Here is a 27,446-nt window from a genome sequence, read left to right as displayed (position 1 = left end):
GTCATCCTTTTTGGAGGGAAATATTGATTCAGGAATTTTTCTGTCAGCTGTTTCCATGTCTTTATGCTGGCCTTAGGTTGGTTATTTAACCACCTCTTAGCTTGATCTTTTACAGCAAATGAAAAGAGTAATAGTCTGTAGACATCCTGATCTATTTCTTTATCATGTACTGTGTCAGCAATTTGTAAAAACTGTGCCAGAAACTCTGTAGGTTCTTCCTGTGGAAGACCGGAATACTGGCAACTTTGCTGCACCATGATAATGAGCTGAGGATTCAACTCAAAGCTACTGACTCCAATGGAGGGTATGCAGATACTACTCCCATATGAAGCAGTAGAGGGGTTAGAATATGACCCCAGAGTCCTCCTGGACTGTTCATTTCCACTTAGGTCCATGATGGAGAAAGGGAGATGATGTAAAATAGAAAAAATATTTTTATTTATTTATTTATATGTTTATTTCGAAAATAAAATAAATTAAAATAAAATAAATAAAAATTGAGTGAAGATTTTCGAAAAACTGAGGAGAGAGAAAGTGGTTAGGAGGTTTTGAAAAGGATATGATGATTTTGAAAAAAAAAGTTTTAAATTTTGAAATAAAAATCTGAATTTTAGAAATATATTTTGAAAATTTGTTTTTAAAATAGAGAGAAAAGATATTTTTGATTTTTAAGAGGAAAGAGAAAAACAATAAGATAGCACAAGATTTAAAATTTTTAGATCTAATGCTCCTTATTTTCGAAAAATTTTGAGAGAAAACACCAAGGAACACCAAACTTAAAATTTTTAGAAAACCAAACCAAAATTTTCGAAAATCAAGGAAAATCAACAGGAAAACACCAAACTTAAAGTTTGGCACAAAATTTAATAGAGAAAATATTGTTTTTGAAAAAGCTTTTAAAAAGAGTGTACCAAACTGCCACAGACTTAGACTAACGCTCTAGCCAATTGGGCAGTAAATGTAACACTTGTTTTAAAGAAGGATATTTTTAACCAAGAACAATAATAAGAGACTCTAAACCAAAAAGAAAAATTTTCCTAATCTAAGCAACAAAATAATCCGTCAGTTGTTCAAACACGAACAATCCCCGGCAACGGCGCCAAAAACTTGGTGCACGAATTACGAATCACGCTTTTCACAACTCGTACCACTAACCAGCAAGTGCACTGGGTCGTCCAAGTAATACCTTACGTGAGTAAGGGTCGAATCCCACGGAGACTGTTGGTTTGAAGCAATCTATGGTTATCTTGTAAATCTTAGTCAGGAAGTCAATTATGTTTATCAGTTGATTTGCAAATAAACAAGAGAGCATAAATTAAAGATTACTTGTTATGAAGTAATGGAGAATATGTTGGAGTTTTGGAGATGCTTTGTCTTCTGAATCTCTGCTTTCCTCTGTCTTCTGATTCACGCACGCACGTCCTCCTATGGCAAGCTGTGTGTAGGTGGATCACCGTTGTCAATGGCTACCATCCATCCTTCCAGTGAAAAGATTCCCAATGCGCTGTCACCGCACGGCTAATCATCTGCAGGTTCTCAATCGTGCCGGAATAGGATTTGCTATCCTTTTGCGTCTGTCACTACGCCCAGCACTCGTGAGTTTGAGGTTCGTCACAGTCACTCAATCATTGAATCCTACTCGGAATACCACAAACAAGGTTTAGACTTTCCAAATTCTCATGAATGCCGCCATCAGTTCTAGCTTATACCACGAAGATTCTGATCAAGGAATCTAAGAGATACTCATTCAATCGGATATAGAACGGAGGTGGTTGTCAGGCACACGTTCATGGTTTGAGGAAGGTGATGAATGTCACGGATCATCACCTTCATCACAGTTAAGTGCGAATGAACATCTTAGATAGGAACAAGTGTGTTTGAATGGAAAACTGAAATACTTGCATTAATTCATCGAGACACAGCAGAGCTCCTCACCCCCAACAATGGGGTTTAGAGACTCATACCGTCAGAGAATACAAAATTCAGATCTAAAAATGTCATGAGGTACCAAATAAGTCTCTAAAAGTTGTTTAAATACTAAACTAGTAGCCTAGGTTTACAAAAAATGAGTAAACTATGATGGATGATGCAGAGATCCACTTCTGGGGCCCACTTGGTGTGTGCTGGGCTGAGACTTAAGTAATTCACATGCAGAGGCCATTTGTGGAGTTGAACGCCAGTTTTTATGCCAGTTTGGGCATTCAACTCCAGCTTTTGATCCTTTTCTGGTGCTGGACGCCAGAATTGAGCAGAGAACTGGCGTTGAATGCCAGTTTACGTCGTCTATCCTTGTGCAAAGTATGGACTATTATATATTTCTGGAAATCCCTGGATGTCTACTTTCCAACGCAATTGGAAGCATGTCATTTCGAGTTCTGTAGCTCCAGAAAATCCACTTTGAGTGCAGGGAGGTCAGAATCCAACAGCATCAGCAGTCCTTTTTCAGCCTGAATTAGATTTTTGCTCAGCTCCTTCAATTTCAGTCAGAAAAGTACCTGAAATTATAGAAAAACACACAACTCATAGTAAAGTCCAGAAATATGAATTTTTCCTAAAAACTAATGAAAATAGACTAAAAACTAACTAAAACATACTCAAAACTATATGAAATTAACCCCAAAAAGCGTATAAAATATCCGCTCATCAGTAGGGTTATATATTTAGCTAAGTGGGCTAAAATTTGAATCCCTTGATTAACTTGAGCTTCCCACGTACCCTATATAACATCCTATACAATTATGTACTAACCTAACTACCCATTCCTCACTTTTTCACATGCTCATGCACTTACTTTTGATCATTACACATATGCATTGATTTATCTCTAAACCTTACTTTGGGGCATTTTGTCCCCTTTTATTGCTTTTCTCTTTTCTTTTTCTATACACAATATATATATATATATATATTTCTTCCTTTTTTTTCTTGTCTTTTCTCCTTCTCTTTTTTTTCCCTATACACATATGTGTATATATGTGTACATTTTTGTTTTTCAACTTTATACAAGAATGTCAATGCATAAGGTCTATACATTTAATCAACACATGAGTATGTATCCACTTCCCAATATTTTCAACAAAAACAACATGCTCTTATCTCAACCAATGCTCCCCCGTTTTCCCACACTTGAGTGGCACACACGCACTAGCCTAAGCTAATCAAGGATTCAAATAGGGACATTCATGGTTTTTTGCCTTTGGCTTGTGATGTGCTAAAATTAAGAATAAGCGGGTTAAGCGTAGGCTCAAAATTAGTTGCAAAGGTTGTTATAAGGTAAGGTCATTTGGGTAAGTAGCTAAGTGAATTGATGGCCTCAATCATGCATATGCATTCATACATATAACAATGGACATATAGAGTCAAACAACTTAAGGATCACAATCATAGAGAGAGAACAATGCACACAAGAAGGAAAGTAAGTGGTTATAGGGTGTAACCACGCAATTAGGCTCAAAACTCACTTGCTTGTGTTCTTGACTCAAAATCCATGTTCCAAATTACATTCTTCGAATAAGCTAAGCATAAAAAATTTTCAAAATTGGTAGGGTTGCCCCCAAAATTCTAGTTTTCTAGGAGAGAAGTCATTACTCTAACAAAGTGGATTTATTAAGAGATACTAACATGCAAAGGGGTTAAAAAGGTGAAAAACCTAATTATGCAATCTATCCTAACTAACAAAAGAGATTCAAAAAATTTATTCGGGTGTTACCTATGAAGACCGGTCGGCCGACCGACCTCCCCACACTTAAAAGTTGGCACGGTCCTCCGTGCCTTGAGTGAGACGCAGTGGTTGATCAGCTTCCGAGTGTCCATCCTCTTCTTCATTATCGCTTTCCTCATTATCGGTGCCGGTGGATGTGGAAATGTCCGGTTCTTCCATAGGCGGTGCTAGGCAACTTAGAAGCTTCTTGACAAAAGCATATCGACGTTGGTTACGCCGCTCATAGCGGTCAAGCTTCTTGTGGAGGTCCTCTATGCGTTGCATGTGGATGACTTTGGAAGTGCGGTGGATGTGGTGGGAATGCTCATGGGGACGGCTAAGTTCGGCTCTTTGGTGTCTGCCGGGGGGTAAAGATATCTCCCGTTTGGAACAACATCGCCGTCTATCGGGATCATAGCCCTCCGATCCTAGTCTCTCGTGGAACACCGGCTGCGGCAACTAAGTCGGTCACTAGAGTGGGAAAAGGTAGGTTCCCCTTAGCGTGGATGCAGCCCATAGCTTGGCAAATGAGACGGGGAATATGCACCGGTCTCTCTGTGAGGACACACCAAACCAACAAGGCTAACTTGGCAGTGATATATGAGCCATGGGTGCTTGGGAGCACATAGTGGGCTAGAATTTGGGCCCATGCCTGAGCCTCTCTAGTGAGAAAAACAGGAGGTGATGCCCTTGGGCCGGGGTCTCATCCTACCTCGAATCCAGAATGATTCGGGTATAGCAATGACCTTGAGGATGGCATCCCAATCAAACGCATATTGGCACCGCGCTGACAAAATCTCTTGATAAACATCAATCCCCTCCGCTAACAGTTCGGTCTTAAGCATACTTTGAATGGCCTCTTCCGTGACGGGAACTTATCTTTGGTGCACAAATACCGATGTAAGGAATGAGGAGTGGTAATTGGTGTAAAATTCTACCACCCAGGACAAGTTTGCTTCCCGCGGCTTCCTCAATAGGAACTCCCATTGCCGCCGTTCGATGCGGGGCATGATGAGCGGAATGACATGATCCGAAGGGGCTAGAAGAGGCTCCGCATGATAGTTCTTTGGTTTGATCAAGGGGTAGACAAATTCGCAATAGCGGTTGGGGAACTTGTTCGGATCCCTGGCCAGATTGTCCTTTTCCAAAACATCAATGTTAGCAACGCTCCTTGTCTTATTGGGGAGTGGCTTAGCTCTAGGTGTTTGTTATGCTTTGCCAATGGACCGTGAGGGTGCCTTCTTAGGTGCCTTTCCGTTGTGTCTTTTGATCACCATCCTAGAAAAGAGGGAAAGATGGTAAAATTAAGCCCAAAGAAGCACTAAGAAATAATAAGCATGCTAGTGACAAAACATAAGAGAACAAGTGACTTAGATACACGACAGCTGCAACATGTAACTAAGGCAATAATGAAGATCATGGTTAATCACAAGCATGTGATGTATGAGTGATATATGCATGCAAACAAGGAGCATGAGAAGCACACACTCGCAACAACAATAGCAAGAAGTGATAACTAGGGGATGAGCATGTAGAAATGAAGCATGAAATGTAGCAAGCTCAATGCACATATGAACAAGCAAGTGAAAGAGAAAGAGCACCAAAATAGAGGAGCTAAATCAAGTGTAACACCAAAAAGTCATGTGGGTCTTCCATCAAACACTTGGTGTGCATCCCTTTTTATGACAAAAATTGAGAGAAGGGTGACAATGTAACATCCCATAAAGCATCATCAATCATCATAACATACCACATATTGCAAAAGAAAGCAAGTAAGTTAAACCAACTCATCAATGCAAGAGGAATCTCCACTTGTAACACCCATAAGAAAATGAAAAAGAGAGAAAAAGAAAATTCAACAAACAAAGAAAACAAGAAGGAAACTAACTAAGAGGAAGAGTAAGGAAATGTAACTAAGAAAAAAGAAGAAGGAAAAAGAAAACTAAACAAGACTAGAAAGGAGAAGTACCTTGAGAGGAAGAAGAGAGATGGGGTATGGGAGTGAGAGAAAAGGTAGTGAAGAGTAAGAGAGAGGAGAGGAGAGAGAGGTGTGAGACCACCGGAGGTGGTGGTTGCCGCCGGTGGTGGTGGAGAAGAGGTGGTAGAGATGGTAGAAGGGGGTGGAAGTGAAGAAGAAGGTTTTTTTTTTAATGGAAACATGAAGAATTCCTAATTAACATGAATTTAATGGCGAAATAAGCCAAAGAGGCCAAAAACACCCAAAACTCAATGCAAAACCTAAAGAAGGGGTGTTCTTCTACCACACAATCAATTCATTCATTGAAAAATCAATGCAAGTCTTCATGAACAAAATATCCAAGGTATTCACAATTAACTTTAATCAAATAAGACTATAGCTAAGCAATCGCAAAACAAAGAGGAGTTCAAGAACTATATACAAAGGGTAAAAAGGATAGATCTCACCATGGTGGGGTGTCTCCCACCTAACACTTTTGTTTAATGTCCTTAAGTTGGACTTCCACTAGCTCATTACTCTTTACCAAGAGGTGTATCTTCCAAAAGGAATACCTCAATCTCCTTGTTGCTCTTCATTTGCTCACCATGATACAACTTGAGACGGTGCCCATTGACCTTGAAGATATCCGGACTTGAGGGATGGCGCAGATGGTAAACCCCATAGGGTTCCGCTTTCATTACTTGATATGGGCCTTCCCATTTTGACCTTAGTTTTCCGGGCAACAATCTCAATCTAGAATTGTAAAGAAGGACTAGATCACCGGCTTTAAATTCTTTACCTCTGACGTTCCTATCATGCACAGCTTTCATTTTCTCTTTGTAAAGTCTAGAGTTCTCATAAGCTTCAAGCTTCAAACATTCCAACTCCGCTAGTTGTAGCTTCCTCTCAACTCCGGCTCCACCCAAACTCGGATTGCATTCCTTGATGGCCCAATATGCCTTGTGCTCTATCTCCACCGGTAAGTGGCAAGCTTTGCCATATACCAACCGAAAGGGACTCATGCCAATTGGCGTTTTGTATGCCGTCTGGTAGGCCCATAATGCATCGGTGAGCTTAGCACTCCAATCTTTTCTATTGGGTTTCACAATCCTTTTCAAGATGCGTTTAATCTCCCGATTGGAAACCTCGAATTGGCCATTTGTTTGTGGGTGGTAGGCCGTGGCTACTTTATGCATGATGCTATATTTCTTCATGGCCCTTCCATTATTTTGTTACAAAAATGTGAACCTTGGTCGCTCACGATTACTCGTGGTGACCCAAATCTACAAATGATAATGTTTCTCACAAAAGAAAGGACCACATTAGCATCATCCGTCCAGGTGGGTATCGCTTCCACCCATTTGGACACATAAACAACGGCAAGTAGAATGTAGAGAAAATCATTAGAATTTGGGAATGGCCCCATGAAGTCGATTCTCCAAATATCAAAAATCTCACAAAATAGCATGGTTTGTTGGGGGATTTCATCTTTCTTGGAGATATTACCAAATCTAATGCATTGAGAGCAAGATTTACAAAAATGAGAAGAATCCTTGAAAAGAGTTGGCCACCAAAATCCACAATCTAGGATTTTCCTTGCCGTTCTTTGAGGTCCAAAATGGCCTCCTCCTTCGGAGGAGTGGCAAGCTTCCAAGATTGAGTGGAATTCGATTTGTGGAATGCACCTCTGAATTACTTGATCCGCCCTACATCTCCAAAGGTATGGGTCATCCCACACATAGTATTTGGATTCGCTTTTTAGCTTATTGATGCACAGAAACTTGTCTCTCAACAATTTCCCTTGGCAAGTATACCGAATTGTCGTCAAGTAAAAACTCACAATAGAGTGAGGTCGAATCCCACAGAGATTGATTGGTCAATCAACTTTAATTAGAGGAATGTTCTAGTTGAGCTAAGCAGAATTTGATGTGAGAATTGCAAGAAATTAAATGGCGGAAAGTAAATAACAGAAAATGTAAATACTGGAAATAAAGAGCTAAATATAAATGTCAGAAGGTAAATTGCAGAATCTTAAAATAGGGAATGGGGAATTTAGCATGAAAGTAAATTGCAAAAATTAAAGAGAATGGGTAAGATCAGAAATGGGGGATTCATTGGGCTTAGGAGATGTTGCATTCTCCGGATCAAGTTCATTTTCATCTCTTCCTCAATCAATGCATTCATTGATCTCCTTGGCAATCTTAAGTGATTGAATTCGAATTTCTTAGTAATTCAATCTCTCAAATCTTGATCAATATCCAATTCCTTGGTCTAATTGCTCATAAGAAGAGATGAAGTATGATTACTGATTGTACCACATGTATTTCCAAATCAAAGTATTGTGAGAATTATATGTCACCATATCCGCTTAACCCCCAATTTGGTCCAACATGAGAAAGTATTTCTAGCATGATCCCTTCATTCCTCTTCCAAGGTTCTGAAGAGATCCAAGTATGAATAACTTCTTTTCCAAGACAACTACCCAATTGGATGAAGATTGAAAGCTTTCTAGTAAAATCAAGAGAAAAGAAAGAAGAAGAATAATGAAAACTATTATTGATCCATCAAATTACAACAGAGCTCCCTAACCCAATGAAAGGGGTTTAGTTGTTCATGGCTCTGAGAATGGAAAACAAAGATGGAGAATGCATTCTGAAAGTAAAACTAGAAGTTGCAGAGAAAGTAAAATTATACAGAGAGTAGTCCTCTCAATCCAAAAGCTTTTCTCTAGTTCAAAATTACTCCTATATATACTACTCTTCTGATCTTCCAGTTAGCTCTTCAAGTCTTGGATATGGGCCTTTGGATCTTGAGTTGAAGCAGTTTGGAATCTTCAGTGGGCTCAGCTTTACTTGCAGAGAAAGTGTGAAGTAGGCATGGACTTTGGCTAGGACGTTAGTGGCGTTAACGTTAAGTGAAAATATGGGTTCAAGAACGTTAGTGACGATCACCTTTTGCACTAACGTTCCTAGCCCAAGATGAGTTGCGTTAACTTCAACGTCAGTGGCACTAACATGACCACTAACGTTGCCTCTTGGTCCATTGCAAGCGTTATTGGCGTTTACCTTTGCCAATAACGTTGCCCTTAGCCCCTTTTTCTCACGTTAGAGTCCACGTTAGTATAACTAACGTGGCTCTTAACGTGGGCATGCCTTAGCCTCGAGAGCGTTAGTGACACTTACCTTTGTCACTAACGCTCCAAACACCCCTTCTCACGTTAGTGCCCCACGTTAATTGTCTTAATGTGGCCACTAACGTGGTGGTGATTGCCATCTTCAACGTTAGTGACAAAGGTGAGTGTTACTAACGTTGGCTCATCAACTCTTTCCTCCACGTTAGCTTCCACGTTAATGCACTTAACGTGGTAACTAACGTGGCTCATAGTGGCTTAGTCCAACGTTAGTGACAAAAGTGAGTGTCACTAACGTTGGCGATTCCTTGCTCCCTCCACGTTAGAGTTCACGTTAACCAAGTTAACGTGGCTCTTAACGTAGCCAATATGGGCTTAGTCCAACGTTAGTGACAAAGGTGAGTGTCACTAACGTTGGCATTATCTTCCTCTTCCACGTTAGAGTTCACGTTAACTGAGTTAACGTGACTCTTAACGTGGCCAATTGCCCTTTTGCGTTAGTGGCACTTACTTTTACCACTAACGCTTGGAGCTTCCTTTTCTTCCACGTTAACTACCACGTTAACGTAGTTAACGTGGTAATTAACGTGGGCTATGATGGCTTCGAAGACATTATTGGCGATTACTTTTCTCATTAACGTTGCAAGCTAGCTCCCATTCCACGTTAGTGGTCACGTTAGTTAGACTAACGTGGCTACTAACGTGGCTTTTCCTTGCTTCCTTTGTCCTGAAATTAAGCAAATAAAATGCATCAAAGCTCTAATCCAAGTTATGAGTCATGCATCATCCAATTTGTCATTAAATTCATGCATAATTCTCATGAAATCATATAAAATTCACAATGTTTGCTTGAATCAAGATGTAAGTGAAATTCTACCCAAAACTTACTTATTTCCTAAGAAAATGCATGAAACTACCCTAAAACAGTAAAGAAAAGGTCAGTGAAATTGGCCAAAATGCCCTGACATCACATATCCCTTTGATGTTTGGAGAGATTAGGAGGGAAGGAGTGAGATGCTAAGTAATTGGTGATTGGTGCATACCAAGGAATGGTTACCGAGATTGCATGCAAGCCCTCAAAGGGAAAAGAATCATTAATAGGAGTGGTATCGCCTTTTGTGTGTTCAAGGCGACTTAAGTGGTCTGCCACTAGGTTTTGCGTACCACTCCTATCCTTAATTTCCAAGTCAAATTCTTGCAACAATAAAACCCATCTAATCAATCTCGGTTTGGATTCCTTCTTAGCCAACAAATACTTTAATGCCGCATGATCCGAGTACACTACCACCTTTGAACCGAGTAGATATGCTCGGAACTTGTCCAAGGCAAACACAATGGCCAAAAGTTCTTTTTCGGTGGTAGTGTATTTGGATTGGGCTCCATTTAGTGTTTTTGATGCATAGGCTATGACATATGGATTCTTACCCTCGCGTTGTGCTAACGCGGCTCCCACGACAAAATTTGAGGCATCACACATTATTTCGAATGGCCGACTCTAATCCGGCTGATAAACCCATATTTTATGATATATTTTGTGCCCAATTTAAGTGATTTATTCAATCCTTCACCCACTTATTCATATTAATTGCATGGTTTTACTTTCCCTTCCTTATTATGTGAGATATGTGAAAAACATCTTTCCTATGCTTTAAGAATAATTATTTTAATTATCCTTTATTACCATTCGATGCCGTGATTTGTGTGTTGAGTAGTTTCAGATCTTCTAAGGTAGGAACGACTTAAAGGATGGAAAGGAAACATACAAAAATGGAAGGAAAGCCCAAAATGGAGTTTTTGAAGAAACTGGCAGCAACGCGAACGCGTGGGCGACACGGCCACATGCCTGGCGCGAAAAGACAGCAACGCGAATGCGTGACTGACGCGATCGCGCGCCATGAGCAAAACACAGATGACGCGGACGCATGACCGAAGCAAACGCGTGATAAGGAAAACTCTAGATGACGCGACCGCGTGACCCACGCGGACGCGTGACAGAGGCCACACAGTAGAAATTACAGAAAACGCTCCCAGCGATTTCTGAAGCCTTTTTTGGCCCAAATCCAAGTCCAGAAGGCACATATCAGAGGTTATGAAGTGGGGGAATGCATCCATTCAAGGGAGAGTCTCCAATTATTCACTTTTCATGATTTAGATGTAGTTTTTAGAGAGAGGTTCTCTCCTCTCTCTCTTAGGATTAGGATTTAGGATTTTTCTTGTTTTCATGATTGTCCCTTTTTATCAAGTTTAAATTTCCTTTTTATTATCTTCTCAATTTGATTTATGAACTTTTCTATGTTACAGATAATTCTCTTAATTAATGTTATTTGAGCTATTTCAGTTTATGATTGCTCTCTTTTGTTTATGTTACTGTTACTTCCAACCTGAAGATATTTTTATTCGAGTAGATTTACTTTTTCCCTTTTGGTCTTGGTTAAGAAATCAGTAACTCAGGAGTTATCCAACTCAACGTGATCGATAATTGTTATCTTTGCTAATTGAATTGAACTTCAATAATTCCAGTCCTTTCTTAGGAATTGACTAGAACCTGAATATCAGACTAATTAATCCACCTGATCTTCCCTTGCTTTAGTAAAGGCTAACTTAGTGGGATTAAGATTCAATTCTCGTCTCCATTGATAAGGATAACTAGGATAGGACTTCCAATTTCTCATACCTTGCCAAAAGTTTATTTTACAGTTGTTTATTTATTTTACTTGTCATTCAATTTACTTGTTCCTTACTTTCAAAACCCCCAATTTACAATCTTCATAGCCAATAGTAAGAACATACTTCCCTGCAGTTCCTTGAGAAGACGACCCGAGGTTTAAATACTTCGGTTATCAATTTATTTACGGGTTTGTTACTTGTGACAACCAAAACGTTTGTAAGAAAGGACTTTTGTTGGTTTAGAAGCTATACTTGCAACGAGAATTTATTCTGAATTCTAGACCACGCAAAAGTTCTCTCTTCAAAATCATTGGGAGCTTGGGTCAATGCTACCTTGAGCTTGTCAAAAGCCTCCATGCATTCCTTGCTTAAATCAAACTCAATGTCCTTTTGCAACAACCTTGAGAGAGGCAATGCTACCTTACTAAAGTCCTTTATAAACCTTCGATTAAATCCTGCATGTCCAAGGAAAGAGCAGACTTCCCTCTCGGAAGAGGGAAAACGCAAGCTAGATATGACATTAATCTTTGCCGGATCTACGGAAATACCATCTTTGGAAACAATATGTCCTAAAACAATGCCTTGCTTGACCATGAAATGACATTTCTCAAAATTCAAGACAAGGTTGGTTTTAGTACATCTTTCCAAAACTTTTTCAAGGTTATCCAACCAATGATCAAAAGAATCACCATATACCGTGAAGTCATCCATGAATACCTCCATGCATTGCTCTAGAAAATCTGCAAATATGCTCATCATGCACCTTTGGAAAGTTGCCGGTGCATTGCATAAGCCGAATGGCATACGCTTGTAGGCATAAGTTCCAAAAGGGTAAGTAAATGTTGTTTTCTCTTGGTCCTCTAGAGCAATGTGTATTTGGAAGTATCCCGAATAGCCATCTAAAAAGCAATAATGGGATTTACTGGATAATCGATCGAGCATTTGATCGATAAACGGAAGTGGAAAACGATCTTTTCTAATGGCCGAGTTCAACCTTCGGTAGTCTATACATACTCGCCAAGAGTTTTGCACCCGTGTTGCTATGAGCTCCCCGCTTTCATTCTTGATTGTGGTTACCCCAGACTTCTTTGGCACAACTTGAACGGGACTCACCCATTCACTATTCGAAATGGGGTAGATGATGTCCGCCTCGAGTAACCGTGTTACCTCTTTCTTGACAACCTCCAAAATGGTCGGGTTCAAGCGCCTTTGAGGTTGTCTCACGGGTCTAGCTTCTTCTTCCAAAAAGATCCGGTGCTCACACACTTGGGGACTTATCCCCACTAGATCTGCCAAACTCCACCCTATTGCCCTTTTGTTCTTCCTCAAAACACATAGCAACTTCTCTTCTTGTTGATGATTTAGTTCCCTTGCGATGATTTAGTTCCCAATCAGACACAACATCACTAGGTAAGGTATAGAACCACTCTTTGGCTCTTCCCTCAAGAGAGAAAGGGAAGGCAAACAACCATGTAGCCACTTCATCGGATCCTTTCCGCCTAGTAGTCGAGCATACACCATGAAAGTCCTTGAGGTATCTAATTGGATCTTGTGCGAGAAGTCCATGGAACTTTGGTAAGAGATTGATGAGAGCGGTCTTGAGTTCAAAGTTTGCATTCAAGTTGGGATGAAGCACATGAAGAGGTTGGAGAACAAAATCCAGTGCACCCGCTTCCTTGAGAGTAACTCTCCTTGGAGCGGCCATGTTGTCAAAACCTAGGTCAAAAGAAAAACTATTAGTAGTATCAACGGAAGAGTAATTAGTGCCTTCGTTGAATGATGATTCGGAATCCACCTCGGATGTGGTTGGTGAATTTGTAAAAACCTTTTCACCTTCCTCAAAGGTTAACCGCCTCTGAGCTTGCCTAATATGAAGCAAAGTTCTTTCAATTTTCAGATCAAATGGGGCTAAGCTCAGATTTGGTAGTGATCGCGTCATACAATGAAGGGGAAAAGAAGCTCATGACATCAATTAGTATTTAAGCAAAATCTAATCCTATGTAACAATCAAACAAACAATCAATCAAGAGAGAAATACAAATATCCACATATTAACATATTCACACTAACCAATAGAATGGCACACAGAAGCAATTCCCTGGCAACGGCGCCATTTTGATGAACCGAATATTCTTATGCCGGTTAGAAATTAACAATGAATCCAATCGTGAGTATAGTCCAACCAATACACAAATATCGCATCAAACAATTCTAAAATCTATGACCGAGAGTATTGATCCCGGGTCGTTTTCTCTAAGAATTGCCTTAGAATGCACATCATTGATTAGGAAAGCTTTTATGGTTTTGAGAATTGGTGCAAGAATTCAGGCTAACAAAAGCAAACGACAATTAATTGAGATAAATGCCTTGGCTAAGGGTAAGCATTGGAAGTTCCATCATTATAGTTTCCTTCAATTATGATAAGAATTGATTATTGCTTCACTTAGTTAACCCCCTAACAATGGAGGAAAGTCAAATGAGAGTAACTAACTTGAGTCACAAGTCCTAGTCTCACCCTAGGGAAGTCTAGCTTTAGTGCACTCCAAGTCAATTAGCAACTCTCAATTCACAATCTACAATTAATATCCACTATTCAAGTGTCTCCAATAACTCAACCCCTAAGCCAAGTAAGAGAAATATACTCCATAGCTAGGGTTGTCATTATCACAAATAATTGGTAGGCAATCATAGAAGACATGATGTAATTGAGAGAAGAAAATTGAATTAAAGCTATCTAATCTAAACAATCATCAACAATCAAGCAATTGAATGAAATTACACAATTCATTAATCCAAATCCAAAGTAACAAAGTTAAACAAATCTAGATCTAAAAGATTGAATCAAAAGAACATCAATTAAGAGTAGAAGAAGAGTAGATCTATGAATTGGCAATGGATCTCACCAAGAAATCCAAGGAGAATTGCAATGGAAGAAGTGAAATTCTAGAGAAAAGTTGGAGTTTCTCTCTCTAAAAACAAAATGTAACTAACTCTCTAAAATATCTCCTATTCTGACTAATTGTCCTAACACTCCTAATCCTTGGTCTTTTTAAGCTTTTCCCTCCAAAATTCTGCTCCAAAACAGGGCTTGGGACTCCTTGAAATCGCTGGTCACATATTTTAATTAAAAAATCACGTGCGTCCATCGACACGTACGCGCATGGAACGCGTACGCGTCCCTGGGGTCTTTTGCGATCTGCGCGTAGGCGTATGGTGCACGCGAGTGTCATAGGAAATATGGCCCAGCCATATAAGCGCGCCGGCTCCTCGCTCGGCTCCACTACGCTGGCTCTGGATGCACGCATCCAGGCGTACGCACAAGGTGCGTGGTACATGAAATTGCAAATCACACTTTTTACAACTCCGCACAACTAACCAGCAAGTGCACTGGGTCGTCCAAGTAATACCTTACGTGAGTAAGGGTCGATCCCACAGAGATTGTCGGCTTGAAGCAAGCTATGGTTATTTCGTAACTCTTAGTCAGGAAATTAGTAATAAAAATAATTGTGTTTATGAAGAATAAATAACATAAATTAAATGGTACTTGTAATTCAATAATGAGAAACAGGTTGAGGTTCCGGAGATGTGATGCACGGAAAACTTGTCTCTCAACAAATTTTTCTTCGGCAAGTGTATCGAATTGTCGTCAAGTAAAACTCACAATAGAGTGAGGTCGAATCCCACAGAGATTAATGGATTAAGCAATCAATGGTTAATTGATTATCCTAGTTAGACGGTTCAGATTTGGATGATGAGCAACACGGAAATGTAAATTGACAGAAAAGTAAAGAAAGCGATAAAGTGCAGAAAAGTAAAATGGCAAGAAAAGTAAATGTAAGAACTAAAAATAAAATGAACATTGGGATCAGGAGATGTTGCAATTCTCCGGATCAAGTTCATTTTCATCTCTTCCTCAATCAATGCACTCATTGATCTCCTTGGCAATCTTAAGTGATCGAATTATAATTTCTTGCAATTCAATCTCTCAAATCTTGATCAATAGCCAATTCCTTAGTCAATTGCTCATGAGAAGAGATGAAGTATGGTCACTGATTATACCACATGCATTTCCCAAATCAGGTATTGAGAGGATTATAGTCACATATCCATCCAAACCCAATTTGGTCCAGCATGAGAAAGCATTTCTAGCTTGATCTCTTCATTCCTCTTTCAAGGTTCAGAAGAGATCCAAGTATGGATAGTTTCTTTTCCAAGATAACTACCCAATTGGATGAAGATCGAAAGCTTTCAAGTAAAATCAAGAAGAAAGAAAGAAGAAGAAGAATAAGAACTACACTTAATCCATTGAATCACAATAGAGCTCTCTAACCCAATGAAAAGAGTTAGTTGATCATTGCTCTACCAAAATAGAAAAGAAAGAAAGTGCAGAAGAGTAAAGATGAAGATAAAAACTGAAATTGAAAATTTAACATTCATAAATGAAAATTACAACTAAAAGAAAAACTACTACTAAGAAAAGAAAAGAAGAGAAAAGGAAGAAGAGTGGTTGAGGGGAGGGGTCCGAAGACCCACTTCCCTTGGAGTGTGCCAATTCACAGAAGTTCGAATTGGTCTTCACTCTCTCCCCCTTCCTTCAATTTTCAGAATTCCAGAATGTTTTGAATGTAAAAACTAAGGCCTTTATATAGGCTCTCCTAAATTACAAAATGAAAATAAAAGCAAATTACAATAAAATGAAAATTCCTATTCTAGATGCTTCTTGTGGTCTTGATTGGTTGACAATTGTGGGCTTGCTTGCTTGAGCTTTGAAGTGGACTTAAGAGAGAAGTGAGTTAAGTTGAGGCCCAGGTACAAAAGTTAGTGCTAAAGTTAGCCACACTAACGCTACAAGTGTGGCGTTAGTGCTAAAGTTATTGTGGCTAACGTTGCACTTGCTGCCCAGTTGGTGTTTTTGGGGCTTAAAAGATGCCTCTTGTTTGTGCTCAAATTTCATGCCCACTATAGATTATTATATATCGTTGGAAAGCTCTGAATGTCAGCTTTCTAACACAACTGGAATCACTTCAATTGGACCTCTGTAGCTCAAGTTATGCTCCTTTGAAGTGGACATGGTCGCTGGCATATATGCCAACGTTACTGGAAATGTTGATTGCCAATAACGCTAGCGATCAGGGCTTCTTTATTGCCAGTTTATGAAGCTCAAACTTAGTGTCCATCCCATACTATTATACATTGTTGGAAAGCCCTGGATGTCTACTTTCCAATTCCTTTGGAAGCGCATCATTTGGAGCTCTACCACTCGAGTTACACTTCTTGGAAGGTGATGAGGTCAGTTGGCCTTAATACAGGTTGATACCATGTTCATCATTGCACTTTCGGGGCAGGTTTTCTCCCTCAAATTTAGTGCCAACCATGTAGTGCCATATATGCTTGGAAAGATCTGGAATCCTAATTTCCAATGCCACTGGAATCACCTCATTTGGAGTTTTGTGGCTCAAGTTATGCGTGTTTGAAGAAGGCATGGTCAGGCTGCCAGGTGGGACTTTTGCCCACGTTAACGTGGGAGTTAACGTGGCTCTTTGTGGCTTGTGTTGGCAACGTTAGTGACAATGTTTGGTGTCACTAACGTTGTCGACAACTTTTTCTTCTTCACGTTAACTTCCACGTTAACTAGGTTAACGTGGGGGTTAACGTGGCTTCTTGGGGATAGTGTGTGTTCATCCCAACGTTAGTGACAATGTTTGGTGTCACTAACGTTGTCGATCACTTTGTTTCCTCACGTTAGCTTCCACGTTAACTAGGTTAACGTGGAAGTTAACGTGGCTTAATGTGACTTGGCCAACGTTAGTGATAATGTTGAATGTCACTAACGTTGGCTTCCCTCCTTTCTTCTTAACGTTAGAGGCCACGTTAACTAAGTTAACGTGGCAACTAACGTGGCCACTTATGAGCTTGGTCCAACGTTAGTGATAATGTTAAGTGTCACTAACGTTGGCTCCATTTCCTTTCTTCAAAGTTAATGCCACTAACTTTTCTCACTAACGTTGGGGCTTTCCTTCCTTCCACGTTAGTGCCCACGTTAGTATAACTAACGTAGCCACTAACGTGGCTTCTTCTCTTCTTCTTTTGGCCTGAAATCAATCAAACAAAGTGCATCAAAGTCTTGCTCTTATTCATGGGATCATGCATCATCCAATTTATCATATAATTCATGCAAAATCCTGATGAAATCATGTAAAATGCACAATGTATGCTTGAATCAAGATGTAAGTGAATATCCACCCAAAACTAGCTTATTTCCTAAGAAAATGCATGAAACTACCTTAAAAACAGTAAAGAAAAGGTCAGTGAAACTGGCCAAGATGCCCTGGCATCAAGATGCTCTGTTATTTGAATCTCTGCTTTCCTACTGTCTTCTTCTCCAAACATGCACAGCTCTTTCCATGGCAGGCTGTATGATCCTCTCGAATGAAAAATACCAAGCGCTGTCACTGCAAGGTTAATCATCTATTGGTTCCCACTAACGTTGGAATAGGACCATTGTCCTTTTACACACTGTCACTGCGCCCAACATTCGCAGGTTTGAAGCTCGTCACAGTCATCCCCTTTCAGATCCTACTCGGAATACCACAGACAAGGTTTAGACTTTTCAGATCCCAAGAATGCTACCAATTGGTTCTAGCCTATACCACAAAGGTTCTAACATCCGGATTCGGTCCGTGGATCAGAGTCCCAAGAGATACACACTCAAGCTGTCGCCCAATGACTATGTTGAGCTCAAATAGAATGGAAGTGGTTGTCAAGCACGCGTTCATAGATGTGAGAATAATGATGAGTGTCATGGATCATTATCTTCTCCGGATTGAATTACGAATGAGTATTTTAGAATAGAATCAAGCGTGATTGAATGGAAAACAGTAGTAATTGCATTAATCCATTGAAACACAGCAGAACTCCTCACCCCCAACCATGGTGTTTAGAGACTCATGCCGTTAGAAATACAATATGAAGTGTAAAAATGTCATAAGGTCCTGAATGAATCTCTAAAAGTAGTTTTTATACTAGACTAGTAACCTAGGTTTACAGAAAATGAGTAACTAAGTGTAGATAGTGTAGAATTCTACTTTTGGGACCCACTTGGTGTGTGCTTGGGCTGAGCTTTCAAGCTTTCACGTTCATATGCCCAAAGTTGGCGTTAAACGCCACCCCAGGTGCCAGAATGGGCGTTTAACGCCGAAAAAGGTGCCAGTTCTGGTGTTTTACGCCAGACAGTTTTAGGCTGAATTCGGACGCTGGTTTGGGCCATCAAATATCGGACAAAGTATAGACGATTATATATTGCTGGAAAGCCCAGGATGTCTACTTTCCAACACAATTGAGAGCGCACCAATTGGGCTACTGTAGCTCCAGAAAATCCACTTCGAGTTCAGGAGGGTCAGAATCCAACAGCATCGCAGTCCTTTTGCAGCCTCTGAATAAGATTTTTGCTCAGGTCCCTCAATTTCAGCCAGAAAATATATGAAATTATAGAAAAACACACAAACTCATAGTAAAGCCCAGAAATGTGATTTTTGAATAAAAACTAATAAAAATATAATAAAAAGTAACTAAATTATACTAAAAACTACTTAAAAACACAGTAAAAAAGGGTATAAATTATCCGCTCATCATAACACCAAACTTGAATTGTTGCTTGTCCCCAAGCAACTAAAAATAAAATAGGATAAAAAGAAGAGAATATACAATGAATTCCAAACTTATCAATGAACTTAATTCCAATTAGATGAGCGGGACTTGTAGCCTTTTTGCTTCTGAACAGTTTTGGCATCTCACTTTATCCTTTGAAGTTCAGAATGATTGGCTTCCATAGGAACTCAGAATTCATATAGTGTTATTGATTTTCCTATTTCAGTATGTTGATTCTTGAACACAGCTACTTTATGAGTCTTGGCCATGACCCTAAGCATTTTTTTTTCCAGTATTACCACCGGATACATAAATGCCACAAACATATAACTGGGTGAACCTTTTCAGATTGTGACTCAGCTTTGCTAGAGTCTCCAGTTAGAGGTGTCCAGAGCTCTTAAGCACACTCTTTTTGCTTTGGACCACGACTTTAACCGCTCAGTCTCAAGTTTTTCATTTGACACCTTCACGCCACAAGCACATGGTTAGGGACAGCTTGGTTTAGCCGCTTAGGCCAGGATTTTATTCCTGTGGGCCCTCCTATCCATTAGTGTTCAAAGCCTTGGATCCTTTTTACCCTTGCCTTTTGGTTTAAAGGGCTATTGGCTTTTTTTGCTTGCTTTTCTCTCTTTTTTTTTGTAAGCTTTTTCTATTCTCTGCTTTTTCTTGCTTCAATAATCAATTTTATGATTTTTCAGATTATCAATAACATTTCTCCTTTTTCATTATTCTTTCAAGAGCCAACACTTTTTAACATTCATAAACAACAAATTCAAAAATATGCACTGTTCCAGCATTCATTCAGAAAATAAAAGGTATTGTCACCACATCAAAATAATTAAACTAATTTCAAGATATAATTCGAAATCATGTACTTATTGTTCTTTTGTAATTAAAAACATTTTTCAATTAAGAAAGGTGAAGGATTCATAGGACATTCATAGCTTTAAGACATAGACTCTAAATTTTATTAATCATGAAATAAAAAGTAAGACATAAATAAACATAAAAGCAGACCAATGATAATAAAAGAAAGGAAATTAAAAACATAAAAATAAATGACTCTTAAAATAGATCTCTAATAACAAAAGTTATCACAGAGTTAGGACTCAACAACCTGCATTGGGAGAGGCAAGTGCTCCTTCAAGTTGTGGGACGCCTGGCTCTTCAAGGGACAGCTTCTGGCGCTTTAGCTCCTGTATCTCACGCCCTTGTTTCTCTTGTTCTCTAAGCAGTTTATAGAGCATGCTGTTCTTCTTTGAGTTGATCCATAGATTCTTGCAGCTTGTTGACAGATGCTTCTAAGCGGGCCCAATAGTCAAATTGGAAATTTCTGGGAGGAGCTCATGCGCCTTCCTCTTGGTGAGGTTGTCTTGAACTTGAGGTCCATCCATCACCCTTTTGGTGATTGGGTGGTCGACTGGGATATACTCATCAACACATATTTGTACTCCCACATCTTTACATAACAGACTAATCAAGCTTGGGTAGGCCAATTTGGCCTCAGTGGATTCCTTGTTTGCAATTGTGTAAATTTCACAAGGAATTAATTGATGGACCTCCACTTCTTTTCCCAGCATAATACAGTGGATCTTCACTGCTCTTTTGACGGTGACTTCAGAACGGTTACTGGTGGGAAGTATGGATCGCCCAATGAAATCAAGCCAGCCCCTAGCAACTGGCTTGAGGTCTCCTCTCTTTAGTTAGTTTGGGATACCTTTTGAATTGGTTATCCACTTGGTTCCAGGGAGGCATATGTCCTCTAGAACTTGATCCAACTTTTTATCTTTAGCCATTCCCTGTTAAAGGATTCTGGATCATCCTGCAGTTGAGGAAGTTTGAGGACTTCTCTCACTTTGTCAAGATGGAAGTAGATAATCCTGCCTCTGACCATGGTTCGAAAAGTGTGGAAGGCAGTTCCCTCCATTCTTTGCTTATCTGTTAGCCACAGATTTGCATAAAATTCCTGGACCATGTTTCTTCCCACATTCATCTCAGGATTAGCTAGGATTTCCCAGCCTCTGTTTCGAATCTGCTCTTGGATCTCTGGATATTCGTCTTCTTTTAGATCGAACTTGACTTCCGGGATCACTGATCTTCTGCACACTATTTTGAAGTAATGATCTGCATGTTCTTTGGTGCAGAACCTCTCATGCATCCATTGTGGTTTTGGATTGTTTTCTTTCTTGCTTCTTGGAGTGGTATGTTTTCCTTTAGGGGCCATGATCTTGGTCAGTGATCACGGAAAATCACAACAAACTTAGAGGTTTGCTTGTCCTCAAGCAAAAACAAAGAAAGAAGATGAGTAGATGGAGAGAGTGATTCGAATGATGGAGGAGGGATAATGGCCGAATGCATAAATAGAGGGGATGGAGGGTATGGTTTCAAAAAGATTTGAAAAAGATATGATTGAAGGATACGATTGATACAAGATAAACATGATATGGAAAAGAGAAGATTGTTTTAAAAAATTAAAAGATATGAAGAAGATATGAGGAAGTTAAATCTAAATTTTTTTGTTTATGCATCTAAGAAATAAAAGATAATATGAATGAATTGAAAAAATTTGAAAAGAAATTGAAAATATAAATGAGTTTTTGAAAAAGATTTGAAAATAATTTGAAGTAGAATCAATAAAAATTTATAAGTTTATAAATTTTTGTGAATGGAATTTAAAAGATGAATGTTTGTAATGTTTGGATGCAGAAAATTTTGATTTAAACATGAAAATTCGAAAAAAATTTGAATTGAAACGAAATTTCCTCTCCTCTAGCTGTTCTGGCGTTAAACGTCCAGAATGATATCCATTCTGGTGTTTAACGCCCATCTGGTGGCCATTTTGGGCGTTTAACGACCAGCCAGGTACCTGGCTGCCTGGCTGGTCGTTAAACGCCAGAAATCCTTCTTCACTGGGCGTTTTTCTGAATGCCCAGAATGCTACCTTTACTGGCGTTAAACGCCCAGAATGGTAGCCATTCTGGCGTTTAACGCCCAGTTTGCCTCTTTACTGGCGTTTTGACGCCAGTGAGCTCCTTTCCTCTGTGATTTCTCTGTTTTATGTCTTGAACCTCCATTTTCCTGACTTTTTCACTGAAAATATATTAATTAACAAGGAAAAAAAAATTAAAAAGTCTTATCTAACTGTTACAAACATCTAATTATTGATAATGGTTGGGTTGCCTCCCAGCAAGAGCTTCTTTACTGTCTTTAGCTGGACTTTACTGAGCTTTTAACTTAGTCTCAGCTTTGAGCATTCTTGTTTAACATTGCCTTCAAGATAATGTTTGATTCTTTGTCCGTTAACAATGAACTTTTTGTCTGAATCAATAACTTGAAGTTCTACATAGCCATATAATGACACACTTGGAATCACATATGGGCCCCTCCACTGGGATTTCAATTTCCCGGGGAACAATCTGAGCTTAGAGTTAAATAGCAGGACTTTCTGTCCTGTCTCAAAGACTCTAGATGATAGCCTTTTGTCATGCCATATTTTTGCTTTCTCCTTATAAATTTTTGCATTTTCGAAAGCATTGAGTCTGAATTCTTCCAGCTCGTTCAACTGTAGTAATCTTTTCTCTCCAGCTACCTTTGCATCAAGGTTTAGGAATCTGGTTGCCCAGTAGGCCTTGTGTTCCAGTTCCACTGGCAGATGGCAGGCTTTTCCATACACAAGCTGGTATGGAGAGGTCCCTATAGGAGTCTTGAATGCTGTTCTGTATGCCCAGAGAGCATCATCCAGAATTCTTGCCCAATCCTTTCTATGGTACTTACAGTCCGTTCCAGGATTTGTTTTAGTTCTCTATTTGAGACTTCAGCCTGCCCATTTGTCTGTGGATGATATGAAGTTTCCACTTTATGGTTAATTCCATATCGGACCAGAGCAGAGTCAAGTTGTTTATTGCAGAAATGAGTGCCTACATCGTTGATCAGTATCCTAGGGACACTGAACCTGCTGAAGATATGCTTCTGGAGGAACTTCATCACTGTCTTAGTATCATTAGTGGGTGTGGCAATTGCTTCTACCCATTTAGATACATAGTCTACTGCCACTAGAATATAAGTGTTTGAGTATGATAGTGGGAAAGGCCCCATGAAGTCAATACCCCATACATCAAACAACTCAATCTCTAAGATCCCTTGTTGAGGCATGGCATAACCGTGAGGCAGATTACCAGCTCTCTGACAACAGTCACAGTTACGTACAAACTCTCGGGAGTCTCTATAGAGAGTAGGCCAGTAGAAGCCACATTGGAGAACCTTGGTGGCTGTTCGCTCACCTCTGAAATGTCCTCCATACTGTGATCCATGGCAATAACATAGGATCTTCTGTGCCTCTTCTCTAGGCACACATCTACGGATCATTCCGTCTGCACACCTCTTAAAGAGATGGTTCATCCCACAAGTAGTACTTTGCATCAGTAATTAATTTTTTCGTTTGCTGCTTACTGTACTCTTTGGGTATAAATCTCACAGATTTATAGTTTGCAATGTCTACAAACCATGGTACTTCCTGAATGGCAAAGAGTTGCTCATCCGGAAAGGTTTCAGAGATCTCAGTAGAAGGGAGGGACGCTCCTGCTACTGGTTCTATTCGGGACAGGTGATGAGCTACTTGGTTCTCTGTCCCCTTTCTGTCTCTTATTTCTATATCAAACTCTTGCAGAAGCAACACCCATCTTATGAACCTGGGTTTTGAATCCTGCTTTGTGAGGAGATATTTTAGAGCAGCATGGTCAGTGTACACAATCACTTTTGATCCCACTAAATAAGATCTGTACTTGTCAATGGCATAAACCGCTGCAAGTAACTCTTTTTCTGTGGTTGTGTAATTCTTTTGTGCATTGTTCAGAACACGGTTAGCATAGTAAATGACGTGCAGAAGCTTGTTATGCCTTTGTCCCAATACTGCACCAATGGCATGGTCACTGGCATCACACATTAGTTCAAATGGTAATGTCCAGTCTGGTGCAGAAATAACTGGTGCTATGACCAGCTTATCTTTTAGAGTTTTAAACGCCTGCAGACACTCCGTGTCAAAGACAAATGGCATGTTAGCAGCTAGCAGATTGCTCAGAGGTTTTGTGATTTTTGAAAAATCCTTTATGAACCTCCTATAGATTCTTGCATGTCCCAGAAAGCTTCTAATTGCCTTAATATTGGCCGGTGGTGGTAATTTTTCAATTACCTCTACCTTAGCTTGATCCACCTCTATTCCCTTGTTTGAAATTTTGTGCCCAAGAACAATTCCTTCAGTTACATAAAGTGACATTTTTCCCAGTTTAAAACTAGGTTAGTCTCTTGGCACCTTTTCAGAACAAGTGTTAGATGGTCAAGACAGGAGCTGAATGAGTCTCCAAATACTGAGAAGTCATCCATGAAGACTTCCAGAAATTTCTCTACCATATCAAAGAAGATAGAGAGCATGCACCTCTGAAAGGTTACAGGTGCATTGCACAGACCAAATGGCATCCTTCTGTAGGCAAATACTCCAGAAGGACATGTAAATGCTGTTTTCTCTTTGTCCTGAAGATCCACTGCAATTTGGTTGTAACCTGAATAGCCATCCAAAAAGCAGTAGTATTCATGACCTGCTAGTCTCTCTAGCATTTGGTCTATGAATGGTAAAGGAAAATGATCCTTTCTGGTGGCTGTATTGAGTCTTCTGTAGTCAATACACATACGCCATCCTGTAACTGTTCTTGTAGGAACCAGTTCATTCTTTTCATTATGAACCACTGTCATGCCTCCTTTCTTGGGGACAACTTGGACAGGGCTCACCTAGGGGCTATCAGAAATAGGATAAATAATCCCAGCCTCCAGTAACTTAGTGACCTCTTTCTGCACCACCTCTTTCATTGCTGGATTTAGCCAACTCTGTGGTTGAACCACTGGCTTAGCATTATCCTCCAATAGGATCTTGTGCATGCATCTTGCTGGGCTAATACCCTTAAGATCACTTATGGGTCACCCAAGAGCTGTCTTGTGTGTCCTTAGCACCTAAATTAGTGCTTTCTCTTCCTGTGGATTTAAAGCAGAGCTTATGATTAACCAAAAAGTGTCACCTTCTCCCAGAAATGCATATTTCAGGGATGGTGGTAGTGGTTTGAGCTCGAGTTTAGAAGGCTTATCCTCTTCCTGAGGAATTTTCAAAGGTTCTTCTGTTCTCTCTGGTTCCTCCAGATCAGGCTGAATATCCTTAAAAATCTCCTCTAGCTCTGATTCGAGACTCTCAGTCATATTGACTTCTTCCACCAAGGAATCAATAACATCTACGCTCAGGCAGTCTTTTCGTGTGTCTGGATGCTGCATGGCTTTGACAACATTCAACTTAAACTCATCCTCATTGACTCTCAGAGTTATCTCTCCTCTTTGGACATCAATGAGGGTTCGTCCAGCTGCTAGGAAAGGTCTTCCTAGAATGAGAGTTGCACTCTTGTGCTCCTCCATTTCCAGCACTACAAAGTCATTAGGAAAGGCAAATGGCCCAACCTCGATAATCATATCCTCAATTATGCCTGATGGGATTTTAATGGAGCCATCAGCAAGTTGGAGGCATATCCAGGTTGGTTTAACTTCATCAGTTAAACCAAGCTTTTTGACAGAGGATGCAGGTATTAGGTTGATACTTGCCCCAAGGTCATATAGAGCTGTCTTGGTACAAGCATCCTCTAATGTGCATGGTATCATAAAGCTTCCGGGATCTTTAAGCTTCTCTGGTAAGCTTTTCAGAATGATTGCACTGCATTCTTCAGTGAGGAAAACTTTTTCAGTTTCTCTCCAATCTTTCTTATGGCTTAAGATCTCTTTCATGAACTTAGCATAAGAGGGTATTTGCTCAAGTGCCTCTATAAACAGAATCTTTATTTCAAGAGTCCTGAGGTAGTCTGCAAAGTGGGCAAATTGTTTATCCTGTTCCGCTTGGCAGAGTTTCTGAGGATAAGGCATCTTGGCTTTGTATTCTTCAACCTTGGTTACTGCAAGTTTATTTTCTACAGAAGTGGTTGGAGAAGCCTGCTTAAGGGGGTTGTTATCAGCACTTGCAAGAGTCTGACCCCTTTGTGGCGTTTGAATGCCAGAATTGGGGGCTGTATGGGTGTTTAACGCCAGATTGTCACCCTTTTCTGGCGTCTGAATGCCAGAATCATTCCTCTCTGTGCTCTTACTGTCCTCAGAAGGATTTTGGGCAGTGGTTTGGTTATCCTTTATTAGCTGTTCCTTTCTTGGCTTCCTACTACCTTGGATAGATACATTCAGTGTTTTTCCACTCCTTAATTGAACAGCTTGGCATTCTTCTGTTATCTATTTAGATAGTTGATGTCCTGTCTGATCCAATTGTGTTTCCATATTTTCGTTGGCATTTTTAGTGTCTTGGCGCATTTTTTTGAATTCTGCGAACTATTTTGTTATAATAAGCAATTGCTGATTGAGTTCAGCAACTTGTTCTTGAGGACTAAGTTCAGTAGATACTGCTTTATCCTTTTCTTTCAGGGAGGACTCACTGCTTAAATACAGATGCTGATTTCTAGCAACTGTATCAATGAGCTCTTAAGCCTCTTCAATTGTCTTTCTCATATGTATAGATCCACCAGCTGAGTGATCTAGAGATATTTGAGCTTTTTCTGTAAGCTCATAGTAAAAGATGTCTAACTGTACCCACTCTGAAAACATTTCAGAGGAGCATTTCCTTAGCATCCCTCTGTACCTCTCCCAGGTATTATAAAGGGATTCATCATCCTCTTGTTTAAAGCCTTGGATATCCAGGCTTAGCTGTGTCATCCATTTTGGAGGGTAATATTGATTCAGGAATTTGTCGGATAACTGTTTCCATGTTCTTATGCTTGCTGTGGGTTGGTTATTTAACCACCTCTTAGCTTGATCTTTTACACCAAATGAAAACAGTAATAATCTGTAGACATCCTGATCCACTTCTTTATCACGTACTGTGTCAGCAATTTGTAAAAATTATGCCAAAAACTCAGTAGGTTCTTCCTGTGGAAGACCGGAATACTGGCAGTTTTGCTGCACCATGATAATGAGTTGAGGATTTAGCTCAAAACTACTTGCTCTAATGGGGGGTATACAGATACTACTCCCGTATGCAGTAGTAATGGGGTTAGCATATGACCCTAGAGTCCTTCTGGACTGTTCATTTCCACTTAGGTCCATGATGGAAAAAAGGGAACTGATGTGAATTGCAAATAAAATATATTTTTATTTTTATTTTATTTAATTAAAAACAAACCGAATAAATAAAAAAATAAAAAAATAAGATAAAATAAAATAATTAGAAATTAAAATATAAATTTCGAAAACTAAAATAATTACTTAATTAAGAAGATTTG

At 39.6% G+C, this 27,446-nt stretch overlaps 1 protein-coding gene across 1 annotated transcript; it reads right to left on the bottom strand.

The window, feature by feature from the left end:
* Nucleotides 1–4,537: 4,537 nt before the first annotated feature.
* LOC148577320 (uncharacterized) lies at nucleotides 4,538–26,049 on the bottom strand. The gene is made up of 2 exons (XM_088502868.1): nucleotides 25,332–26,049; nucleotides 4,538–4,839 (listed from the first exon to the last, which is right to left on the bottom strand). Exons 1-2 carry the CDS (start codon nucleotides 26,047–26,049, stop codon nucleotides 4,538–4,540), a joined length of 1,020 nt encoding a protein of 339 aa, XP_088358994.1.
* Between the last annotated feature and the right edge of the window lie 1,397 nt (nucleotides 26,050–27,446).

This window comes from Arachis ipaensis, chromosome B1 (assembly GCF_059453495.1).
Source record: "Arachis ipaensis isolate K30076 ecotype BB chromosome B1, ASM5945349v1, whole genome shotgun sequence".
Taxonomy (NCBI): Eukaryota; Viridiplantae; Streptophyta; class Magnoliopsida; order Fabales; family Fabaceae; genus Arachis; species Arachis ipaensis.
The sequence above is the reverse complement of the archived record's forward strand: the minus strand, read 5'-3'. Positions and strand labels throughout refer to the sequence as shown.

Excerpts from the sequence above, each read along its gene's own strand:
- LOC148577320 (XM_088502868.1), bottom strand. The coding sequence starts at position 26,049 with ATGCCTTATCCTCAGAAACTCTGCCAAGCGGAACAGGATAAACAATTT. Across the intron at positions 4,840-25,331 it reads AGAAGTCAATATGACTGAGA|GACAATCTGGCCAGGGATCC; the intron begins GTCTCGAATCAG and ends GTTTTGGAAAAG.